Genomic DNA, 11338 nt, shown 5'->3' with positions numbered 1-11338 from the left:
AAAAATTGAGCTGCGTGTGGTAGTGCACGCCGGTAGTCCCAGCTACTCAGGAGGCTGACGCGGGAGGATCGCTTGAGCCCAGGAGGTCGAGGCTGCAGTGAGCTGTGATTGCACCACTGCACCCCGGCCTGGGCGACCGCAAGACCCTGTCTCTTAAAAAAAAAAAAAAAGATGGAATAATGGGCAAAACCTGAAAAAGTCCATGAAGCTTAAGTGTTGTGCGGCATTTCACTAATTTTCGTGTCTAAGACCCTACCTGGGGAGCACTAGGAAGTGAAGACTCTGGCTCCACCCTTGGAGATTCTGGGGTAGGTTGCAGGGGTGTGCACACTGCCGAAGCGCCCCTCGGCGGTTTGGATTCGGATCATGTTGGGGTCACTCTGGTGTGCTGGGGATGGGCTGAAATTGAAACTGTCCGGGATGCCTGGTGTTCACTCTAACAGCATCATCCACTCCCTCCTAAACAGTGCTTACGTGACAGTCTCCCCTCTAAACCCTGAGGTGTGGCGCTGAGATGGCTCTGTGCCCCCTGGGCTCAGCACCTCCTAGATGCGAGTTATTTATTTTTTGAGACAGCCTTGCTCTGTCGCCCAGGCTGGAATGCAGTGGCTTGATCTTGGGTCACTACAACCTCCGCCTCCTGGGTTCAAGTTATTCTCCTGCCTTAGCCTCCCAAGTAGCTGGAATTACAGGTGCACGCCATCACGCCCGGCTATTTTGTATTTTTAGTAGAGACAGGGTTTCACCATGTTGGCCAGGCTGGTCTCGAACTCCTAACCTCAAGAGATCCACCCACCTCGGCCTCCAGAAGTGCTGGGATTACAGGCGTGAGCCACCGTGCCCGGCCGCGAGTTAATTTCTATTGAGAACGTGAATGAATGGATGGGGAATGAATGGTTAGAAGACGAATGAATGAACAACAGGACTCTGGTTAGAAAAGGAATTTCAAGAGTCAAGATCTGGAAGGTGGGAAAGTTTCCAAAGACTTCCGCTACGCGAGCTGGGGCTCTGGAGGGGCAGGTACTTCAGAGGTCGAAACGCGATTGGCCGTCTGGGAAGGTGGCTGTGCCGCCGGCTGCTACGCGCTTGGCCAAGAAGTCGCTGGCCGCAGGAGAGGTGCTGCCACCCACCCGGCCCCCAGCGGCCCGCTGCTCACGGCCTGGGTCAGCAGCTAGGCTTGGCGCCGCCGTTGCCATAGCTACAGACGCAGCCCAGCGAGGGGGCGGGTCCTGGCCGAACGTCATTCCCGGCGCGACGCTCCTCCGCGTTCCCGCCTCCTTCTGGTGCGAGACCCTCGGCCCGCCTAGCGGGCGCTCCACCTGCGCGCCGGCTCCCGGATCCCCTACACCGGTTCTGCGCCGGCGCGGTACCAGGGCGCGCGGGGGAGCTGCGAGGCGCATGCGCCGTGCGGGGTCGCCGCTCTGCAGCCGCCGCTGTTGCCGCCTCCGCCGTTGCCGCCTCCCTGCCGGCAAGTGTGTGAAGAAGGAGTTGAGGGTCGCCGCCGCCGCTATGGGGGTGAGTGAGGCAGAGAGAGGAGATGGGAGGTCCAGGGGCGCTCCTCGCTACCCTCACTCCCTTTGTTCTTAAACCCCCTCACGTGACCCCGACCCCCTCCAGCCTCACGTGACCCCTGACCCCCACATGACCTGACTCCCCTATTCTAAGGGTCCCCACGCTATGCCTAGCCCGGGAATCCTCTGGAGAGCCCCTTGTCCGGGGCCCCACCCCCTCGGCGCCCCCAGCGTCACGCCCGCCCCTTCCTGCCTCGCGGACCCATTACCGGCCTCCCCACCCCCGTCCCCCGCGTGGACCCTGGGGTTAGCCTCCCGCTCCCCCGGGGTCACTCATCACCTGGCTGTCACCAGCTTCGTCGCTTTTCACATCCGAGGTCAACCCTGGCTTGGAGGGAATTGAGGCCCAGAGGAAAGAAGGCGCCTAGCCAAGGTCACACTGGCTGGGGCGTCAGACCCCACCTTGGGCCTCCCGAATCCCAGTCCACTGCGCTTCCCGCTACTCCAGTCTCAGCGAAGCCAGTTCCCCTACACTCTTTCGAAACCTCTCCACCAGGTTCCTGCTGCTCCTGATAAACACAGCCTTCCTTTCCCATAGACTCCTGCCGTCACCGCTCCCGGTTGCAGTGAAATGGTTCTTATGACCAAAGGGTTGTTACGAGTTTTGGTAGAGCAGGTGTTTTTGCAAGGGGAGGGCTGTGCAGGTGAGAGGGGAAGATGCGGGGGAGGCGGGGGCGGCGGCCCAGCTGCGGATGAATATTGACCACCTGTTCCGTGCCGGCAGCCCGGAGGTGCATTTTAGTTCACTTTCCCGGGATATAGGGTAGGGCAGAAGTTATTTGCAAGTTTCTGTGCGTTCACCGTACTAAGTCTCAATTACAGCAGTTATCAGTCACCCTCCTGAAAAGATAACGCCCTTCCTAGTATTGGCTGCATTCGTTTTTGTTTTTTTTTTTTTTGACTTGGAGTTTTGCTCTTGTCGCCCAAGCTGGAGTTCTATGGCGCGGTCTCGGCTCACTGCAGCCTCCTTCTCCTGGGTTCAAGCGGTTCTTCTGCCTCAGTCTCCCCAGCAGCTGGGATTACAGGGGCCCCCCACCATGCCCGGGTAATTTTTGTATTTTTAGTAGAGACAGGGTTTCACCATGTTGGCCAGACTGGTCTCGAACTCCAGACCTCAGATGGTCCACCCGCCTAGGCCTCCCAAACTGCTGGGATTAGAAGTGTGAGCCACCACGCAGGCCTATGTTAGTATTTACATGGAATTTCCATCACCTTAAGGGAACCCTGACTTTGGCGTCCGAGGTACCTCAATTCCAGCCCCGTGTTCGCTGCTGGCGGTATAATATTGTGCCAGTGAGTTGGCCTTTATGTGTTTGAATTTCCTCACCTCTGTAATTGGGATGCCGACACCTCCCCTTTAGGGTAGTAGTGAAGATTTAGTGAGATAATGGATGTAGATTGCTAAGGAGGTGTCTCCTAAGTAGTGGCTGTTATTTTTGCCTGTATCCTCAGCCTTCACTTTACTGATCTAAAATAGATTTGTGCTATTTTTAACCCATTGGGTTGTCCCTACTGTTGTTAACCTAGTTTTTTTTCCCCCTCACTCCACTAGTTATCGACTGAACAAATCAACTTATTGGACAAAAATAGTTGTCTACTCCATGTCAAAACAGTCATCATGTTTTAACAAGTAATTTTGGATATTATGTACTTCATATGTAGAAAACCAAATCTAGAGACCTTAGGCATATTTAACCTAAATTTTGGTGGAAGGTCCTAGACGCAGCCATTGTTGAAACTAAATGAAACCTCTGTCCCTGGTGTCGCTTAGTAACTGTCTAACCAGAAGCGGCCACTGCAGATTAAGCAGAAAACACGAAGTGTAACATGCCGTTCTAGTTCAACACTTCCTCGTTGGTTGGGTGGAAATAGCAGGCCCTCAACACCATAAGACAGGGTGAGGGAGAAAAGAAATATGCCCCAGAGATTCTGCCATCCTTGCATCCTTTAGGGCCTCAATCTTATACTTTACAGATGTGTTTCTCACATGAGACCCTACAAAGTCTCTTCTGGCCTAAAATTCACAGTAACAGAGAGACTTGAATTCTCCTCCCTGAAACACAGCTAGAACCGTCTCATCACCCTCATTCCACAACTGTGGGTCACCATGTGGCAGAGCCTGGCCTCAGGCTGAGTGAGGCTTCAGATGGAGGCTTTCTCTTCAGTTGCCACACACGTGTCCTAGTTGCCACACATGTGTCGTCTTTCAGGAATTAGAATTTATATTTCTCTTGCTTCATCAAAAACAGGTTCTTTTTGGATAATGGATAGTATATGGGATGGAGACATTGATACTGAAAATCTAAAAGATGCCAAATTCCTTTTCTGAAAGGTGCCTCCTCCTCCCATCTGGATGTTTCTTTTCTTTTCCTTTTTTGTTTTTTAAATGGAGTTGTGCTCTTTGCCCAGGCGTGAGTGCAGTGGTATAATCTCAGCTCACTGCAATCTCTGCCTCCCGGGTTCAAGTGATTCTCCTGCCTCAGCCTTCCGAGTAGCTGGAAATACAGGTATCAACCACCATGCCTGCCTACTTTTTTCTATTTTTAGTACAGATGGGGTCCATCTTGTTGGCTAGGCTGGTCTTGAACCCCTGACCTCAGGTGATCCACCCACCTTGGCCTCCCAGTGTGCTGGGGTTATAGGCATGAGCCACCGTGCCCGGATTGGGTGGTTTTTTTTGATTTGTCTTTATGGCCCCTTCCAGTCGTAGAACTGTGTGTGGAGTTATTTTTTCTTTTTTTTTTTTCTTTTTTTTTTTTTTTGAGACGGAGTCTCGCTCTGTCGCCCAGGCTGGAGTTCAGTGGCGCGATCTCGGCTTACTACAAGCTCTGCCTCCCGGGTTCCCACCATTCTCCTGCCTCAGCCTCCCGAGTAGCTGGGACTACAGGCGCCCGCCACCTCGCCCGGCTAATTTTTTGTATTTTTAGTAGAGACGGGGTTTCACCATGTTAGCCAGGATGGTGGAGTTATTTTTTCAATGGGGATAGTGAGGGAAGGAGTTTTGCACTGCACGTGAAAACATTTATGTAACACTTTAAAACAAAAAATGCCATATAAATGCAATTGTGACATGGTGGAAGGAGCGTGACTTTAGGGTTCACATGGGGATTTGGATCTTGGATGATTCATTCAGCAGATATGAACTGAGTGCCTGCTGTTTGGTGAGCACTGGGTGAATATAGGCAGATAAAGTGGATCTACCCTCACCTCATGGGGAGAGTCGGAGGGAGTGGAAGGAAGAGACCACTTTGAGAACTCTCCTCACTGGCTCTGTGACCCTCCAAGTTCCGTAAACTCTCTGTGCCTCAGATTTCTCATCAAAGAAGTAGTCACACCTACCATGCTGGGTTGTGAAGAGTAAAATCAATCACTTTTATTTTATTTTATTTTATTTTATTTTATTTATTTTTTGAGATGGAGTCTTGCTCTGTCGCCCAGGCTGGAGTGCAATGGTGTGATCTCGGCTCACTGCAAGCTCCGCCTCCCGGGTTCACGCCATTCTCCTGCCTCAGCCTCCAGAGTAGCTGGGACTACAGGCGCCCGCCACCTCGCCCAGCTAATTTTTTGTATTTTTCGTAGAGACAGGGTTTCACCGTGTTAGCCAGAATGGTCTCAATCTCCTGACCTCGTGATCCGCCCGCCTCTGCCTCTCAAAGTGCTGGGATTACAGGCATGAGCCACTGCTCGGGCCAGTACCTTTATTAAAGCACTGGCAGAAGGTCTGAGGGAGGTTCTTGTAAACAGAAGTCCCCTCCTGCTATTGTTGGTGTAGGCATTGCGAGCCCCATTTTATGGAAAAGAAAACTGAGAGTCAGAAATTTTGAGCAACTTACTGAAAAGAGCTTAAGTAGCTTGCCTGAAGTCATGCAGCTAGTAAGTGAAAGCTGAGAAATCCAGGTCTTTTGACTCAAAATCCTGCACTCTCTTTTTCTATACAAAGCTCCCTTGGAAAAGACACTTAACCACAATGAGCTTTGCTGTTCACTGTGCTTATTACGCATTTTAATTAGGAGCATTTTTCTGTGTCCCTATAGGACAGCCTTACCTCCACAAGGCAGGGGCAGAGCTCATTGGAACAGGAGACCACTTTTCTTAGTGCGGCCCCTCCCTGCCTGTCTGGCCCAGCTGACTGCACCCTGTCTCTTGCCCCGTGGGCAGGCAGCAGAGCTCGGGGTTCTTGAGTTACTGCAGTCTCAGGCCATGGCAGCCCCAGGCCTTGCTCTGAGGATTGCCAGGTCTGCATGAATGAGCCCACAAATCTAGAGGCCTGGCTGGCCCTCCTGCTGCTTGTGCTTGGGAATTACTGCTCATGCTTAGAAATGAGATGGAGGGAACCCAGGCTTCAGTGCTTTCTGGATTCTGGGCGTTACCCTTGCCCTGCAGCACCTTTGATCCTTGAGCCCTGTGTAAGAGAGCAAGCGTGTAGGGTGGAGTCAGGGAGCTTGTGCCTGCTCTCAAGGTGTGCTGCTTCTAACCTGCCCTTACAGCTCCAAAAGGCCAGCATTTGCACCCCCATCTTCATGGAGATGGAGTTGCTTTCACAAGTCATTCTGGGGGTGTCAGGAAGAGCATAGGCCCAGTCTGATTGACGCCAAGGCTTATGCTCTTCTGCCCCGTGGTGCAGCCCTGGACACCTTCCATCCGAGGCTTCTCTGTCCCTCACCTCTGCCTCAGTGCAGAGGGTAGGGCCTGTAGCGGCACTGTGTTGGCACACTGTTACCAGACCAGCCAGGCAATGAGAAAGGAGTTGCCGAGTGGTTGCTGAGGGCTTCTGAAGCCCAGGCCTTATCGTAGCAGGGTGCAAGAATCTTTGTTGATGACGGAATGGAAGTCCACTATGCAGGACATAGGTGCCTTAGTAGGGGACAGTATGGCCAGTGGAACAAACATGATCTGCAGCCCATCCCTGGGATTGAGTCTCCCCTCTGCCCTTTATTCACTGCAGAACTGAGTAGTCACATTGTCTCTTCAAGCCTCAGTTTCCTACTGTGTAAAGGAAAGTGATAGTTTCTGCCCTGGTAATTGAAACACATAACCTAGGCTGGGTGTGGTGGCTCACACCTGTAATCCCAGCACTTTGGGAGACCAAGACAGGAGGATCGCCTGAACCCACGAGTTTGAGACCAGCCTGGGCAACACAGTGAGACTCCCCCTATCTCTAAAAAAATAAACTAAAGAAAACAAAGAAACATAATGTTTGTAAAGGTACTTTGCAAGCTATATCTCAGTGTCGTCTTGAAACCCAAATTTCCAGAGAAAAAGATGAATGCTCTAAACCCATCCATGGTAGAGGGAGGGGAGTTCTGTCCCAGGAGTCCAGCCCTGTGAAGACAGCCCATTCTCTGGTTTGTTCCTTCCTCTGGGGAGGTAAGATGTGAGATCTTGCCTGTGTTCCACACAGCGCTCAGCCATGAGATAATTAATAGCTGGTGTTGGTAGAGTTTGCAGCTGTAAGAGCAATGCCTGTGAGTTCCTGGTATCTGAACTCTTTTGCTTCTTGGTTGATTAAAGTAGGAGGTAAGCAGTGTCATTCCTTGGAAAATCATGGGTAGAATTGATTCTGAGAACTTCCCTGGCAGCTGGTTTTTCAACTCATGCAGAAAGTTCATCGCTCTGAGTGTCCTTTCCTGGGGCCAGTCTGTGTCAGGGCTAGATGTAATTGAGGGTTGTCAGACCTCTCCAGAGAGCTCAGGGGAAAGAGGGGTGTGTTGGGGGGTGTCAAAAGAGGCTGCTCTATTGGTAAAAAGCAGAGCCAACTTACCAGTGCTTTTGGGGTGCCTTCTGGGGACCAGCTGGGTGCTGCGTGCGCTTTGCATGCCTGTGCTCTCTGGTTGTCCTGGGGAGAGAGAATGAGAAGTCTTTTATTGAACACATGCCATATTAACCCTCATTAAAACCCTCAGTCATCAAGCCGGGGGAGGCTCGGAGAAGTGCTGTGCCTCTTCCTAGCACTGCAGTGGGTGGAGAGCAGGAAGAGGCTTTAGACAGCCCTGGAGCGGTGGCTCATGCCTGTAATCCCAGCACTTTGTGAGGCCAAGGCAGACGGATTACTTGAGGTCAGGAGTTAGTGACCAGCCCGGCTAACTTGGTGAAATCCTGTCACTACTAAAAATACAAAAATTAGCTGGACATGGTGGTACATGCCTATAATCCCAGCTACTCGGGAGGCTGAGGCAGGAGAATCGCTTGAACCCAGGAGGCACAGGCTGCCATGAGCCGAGATCTCACCACTGCATTCCAGCTTGGGCGATAGAGTGAGACTCCATTTCAAAAAAAAAAAAAAAGGCTTTGGATGAGGCCTGCCAGGTGTCAGAGCCTGGCTCTTGCCCTGTGTTACCCGGCTTTTCACAATAGGGTGAGCAGGTCAGGCCTGAGAGAATCTCACATCGGCCTCAAAACCGGACCTAATCTAGAAGCAGCTATGGCAATTTGCCATTCGCTGCTCTATGCCAGCAGAATCCCCACTTTGCTGCTCCTCTGCTGCCCCGCTGCTGCCTGTGTGCCTGCAGCTTCGTCTTGCTGGCCATATGTCATCTCTGTCCTGAGGTGAACCCCTTGGGCCCCTGCCCTCTGCCCTGTCACTGGGTGTGTAGTGTGCCTGCCACTCGTTGGCCTAAACTGAGCAGGGCTTCTGGGAATGGCTCTGATGTCCTTGAGTCAGAACATGGTGGCCCCCACTTGAAATGAGACCCAGCTCCCACAGGAGCTGTGGCCAACCAGATCTTTGTCACCCAACGCTGGAAGACACTGAAAAGGCTTTGAATAAACATAGGAACAGCCGTCAGCGGCTACCTCAGATGCCATCTCCTCCCTGAAGCGGTCTTCAGTGTGCCTAAAGTTGGGTGTTGGAGGGAGCGGGTGAGTGCATATTTACTAAGTGCCTGCTGCAGGCATTGTCAGCTGTTTCGCAGCATCCCCACAGTGTCTGTGTCAGGAAGGCCACTGCTCTTCCTGAAGGGAAGCTGAGAAGTCTGGTGACTTCTGAGGACTCCCCACTACAAAATGACCTGCTTGGGTCTTTCCCGCCCCTCCAAACATGTGGCAGATGAGGCGGGAAATTTCTCGCCACTGGGCCAGGTCTGTGGATGCAGGGCCCTTCGGTTCCTTAAAGGGAAAGTCAGTGTTTTATTGGCCGCAGCCCTTCCAGCTAATGTTGCTTTCCTCCGTTGCAGAGAAAGTCAAGCAAAGCCAAGGAGAAGAAGCAGAAGCGGTTGGAGGAGCGAGCAGCCATGGATGCCGTTTGTGCCAAAGTGGATGCTGCCAACAGGGTGATTCTCCCTTTCTTCCCAGTCCCTGCCTCCTGGGACTTCAACTTGGTTTATAATTTGACTTGTTTTGTCGCCACCCTGTGGCAGAATTGTGACACTACCCATCCACACCGCCTCTGCCTCCTTGCTGTGCAGGGAAGTGAGCTCATATCTGTGTGTTGGGAGTTGGCGCTGGCAGTTGACCCAGGTGTTTGGGAAAATGTGGATTCCAGTGAGGCGGCTGCCTCCCTGTGGAACTTCTTCCTTATGGATAGAGGAGGATCTAGATATTTTGTTTTCTTTTTTGAGAGACAGGGTCTCCCTCTGTCATCCGGGTTGGAATGCAGTGGTATGATCTCGGCTCACTTCAACCTTGCAGCCTCTGCTGCCTGGGCCCAAGCGATCCTCCCACCTCAGCCTCTCAATTAGCTGGGCTTATAGGTGCTTGCCACCACACCCGGATAATTTTTATAGAGATGGGGTTTGACCTTGTTGCCCAGGATGGTCTTGAACTCCTGAGCTCAAGCGTTTCACTCACCTTGGCCTCCCAAAGTGCTGGGACTACAGGCGTGAGCCACAGCGCTCAGCCTCTGCCTCCATTTAGTATCCCATTTTTTGGTCATTCTTTTAACCCACTCATGGTAAACACTCATTTTAAGGATGTGGCTCAGGGACTTGATTTTCCATCTGGAGTTGTAACAGGTGAAGTCAGTGGAGGCTTCTTTTAAGACGTGTGTGGCAGATCAGGTAGCCTCTCTTCTTTGGGTTAGCTGTGCTGTGAGCAGGTAGTATGCCCACAGGCCAGTGAGGTCTCCTCTTGCCCTGTCAGGTGATACCAAACTTAACTCTCATGGGCCTCCCCACCAAAGCCTTCCTCGCACATGTGACTTCAGAGCTAGGCAAATGGAGGGTTCTGGGAGGCTGCTCCTGGGGCTGAAGCTAGTCTCCCGTTGTGGATCCCCACAGCATCCCACTCCAAGACAATAGCTCTTGGGACAGGGCCTGCATCTCCGCCACACTTGTCTGTGCCATTCCTCTTTTCTTTCCCTCCACAGCTCGGAGACCCTCTGGAGGCTTTCCCAGTGTTCAAGAAATATGATAGAAACGGGTGAGTTACATTGAGCATTACCAACTGCTGTCTCCTTGAGCGTCTTCAGGAATTCCCTTTCCAAAGTAGGCTTCCTCAGACACAAATTTTCTCATTCTTCTTCATATCTATGAAAAAACAGGGCTGGGCATGGTGGCTCACGCCTGTAATCCCAGCACTTTGGGAGGCCAAGGCAGCTGGATCACCTGAGGTCAGGAGTTCGAGACCAGCCTGGCTAACATAGTGAATCCCCATTTCTACTAAAAATAAAAAAACAAATTAGCCGGGCGTGGTGACGGGCACCTGTAATCCCAGCTACTTGGGAGGCTGAGGCAGGAGAATCACTTGAACCCAGGAGGCAGAGGTTGCAGTGAGCCGAGGTAGCGCCATTGCACTCCAGCTTGGGCAAAAAGAGCAAAACTCCATTTCAAAACAAAACAAAAAGAAAAAGCAGAAACTGTGGCTCGTGCCCTCTGTTGATATCAAATGCCCCAGGTAGGGTGGCAGAAGAATCCATAAATGAGCAAAGATTGCACTTAATCTCAGACTGATGTCTCTTTAGATAAAGTTTTCTTTTTTGAGATGGAGTCTTGCTCAGTCACGCAGGCTGGAGTACAGTGGCACAATCTTGGCTCACTGCAACCTCCGCCTTCTGCGTTCAGCCGATTCTCCTGCCTTAGCCTCCTGAGTACCTGGGATTATAGGTGCGTGCCACCACACCTCACTAATTTTTGTGGGGGTTTTTTTTGTTGTTTTTTTGAGACAGAGTCTCGCTCTGTCACTCAGACTGGAGTGCAGTAGTGCGATCTCGGCTCACTGCAACCTCTGCCTCCCGGTTTCAAGCAATTCTCTGTCTCAGCCTCCCGAATAGCTGGTATTACAGGCACCTGCCACCGTGTCCAGCTAATTTTTGTATTTTTAGTAAGAGTCAAGGTTTCACCATCTTGGCCAGGCTGGTCTTGAACTCCTAACCTCGTGATCCACCTGTCTCAGCCTCTCAGTGTTGGGATTATAGGCGTGAGCCACTGCACCCAGCTAATTTTTGTGTTTTTGGTAGAGATAGGGTTTCACCATGTTGGCCAGGCTGATCCCGAACTCCTGACCTCAACTGATCTGCCTGCCTCAGCCTCCCAAAGTGCTGGGATTACAGGTGTGAGCCACCACACCCGGCCTGATGTCTCTTCAGGACTGATTATTCTCTCTATGCAAAGAATCATTGAGTTGAAACAAATTTGGAAAATTATGTAGGCTGACACTCACATTTAATACATGGGGAACTGAGGTCCAGAGAGTCAAACGAGCTTTCTGAGTTTATGGGGTTTTCACCTGACAGCTGAGGGGGCTTTTCATTTCCAATCTAGTGCTCTTTCCCTGAGTATATAGTATAATTTTTTTTTTTTTTTTTTTTTTTTTGAGACGGAGTCTCGCTCTGT

The 11338-nt window shown here is 51.5% G+C and overlaps 1 protein-coding gene across 3 annotated transcripts in view; it reads left to right on the top strand.

Annotated features, from left to right (window-relative positions):
* The first annotated feature begins 1386 nt into the window (after positions 1–1386).
* Positions 1387–11338, top strand: part of NAA40 (N(alpha)-acetyltransferase 40, NatD catalytic subunit) — an 18637-nt gene continuing 8685 nt past the window's right edge. The window contains exons 1-3 of one of the 3 annotated variants that reach the window (XM_011942616.1): positions 1387–1515; positions 8744–8839; positions 9874–9926. In XM_011942616.1, the coding sequence (XP_011798006.1) occupies positions 1399–1515; positions 8744–8839; positions 9874–9926 (266 nt within the window). In that variant the 5' untranslated portion in view covers positions 1387–1398. Of the gene's footprint in view, positions 1516–1657; positions 1945–8743; positions 8840–9873; positions 9927–11338 lie in introns of those variants that run through there. The other 2 variants (XM_011942617.1, XM_011942618.1) reach the window with 2 other exon arrangements.

Source organism: Colobus angolensis, unplaced genomic scaffold, assembly GCF_000951035.1.
Source record: "Colobus angolensis palliatus isolate OR3802 unplaced genomic scaffold, Cang.pa_1.0 Scaffold21, whole genome shotgun sequence".
Classification (NCBI taxonomy): Eukaryota; Metazoa; Chordata; class Mammalia; order Primates; family Cercopithecidae; genus Colobus; species Colobus angolensis.
Note: the sequence above shows the minus strand (reverse complement) of the source record. Positions and strands in the feature narration are given on the sequence as shown.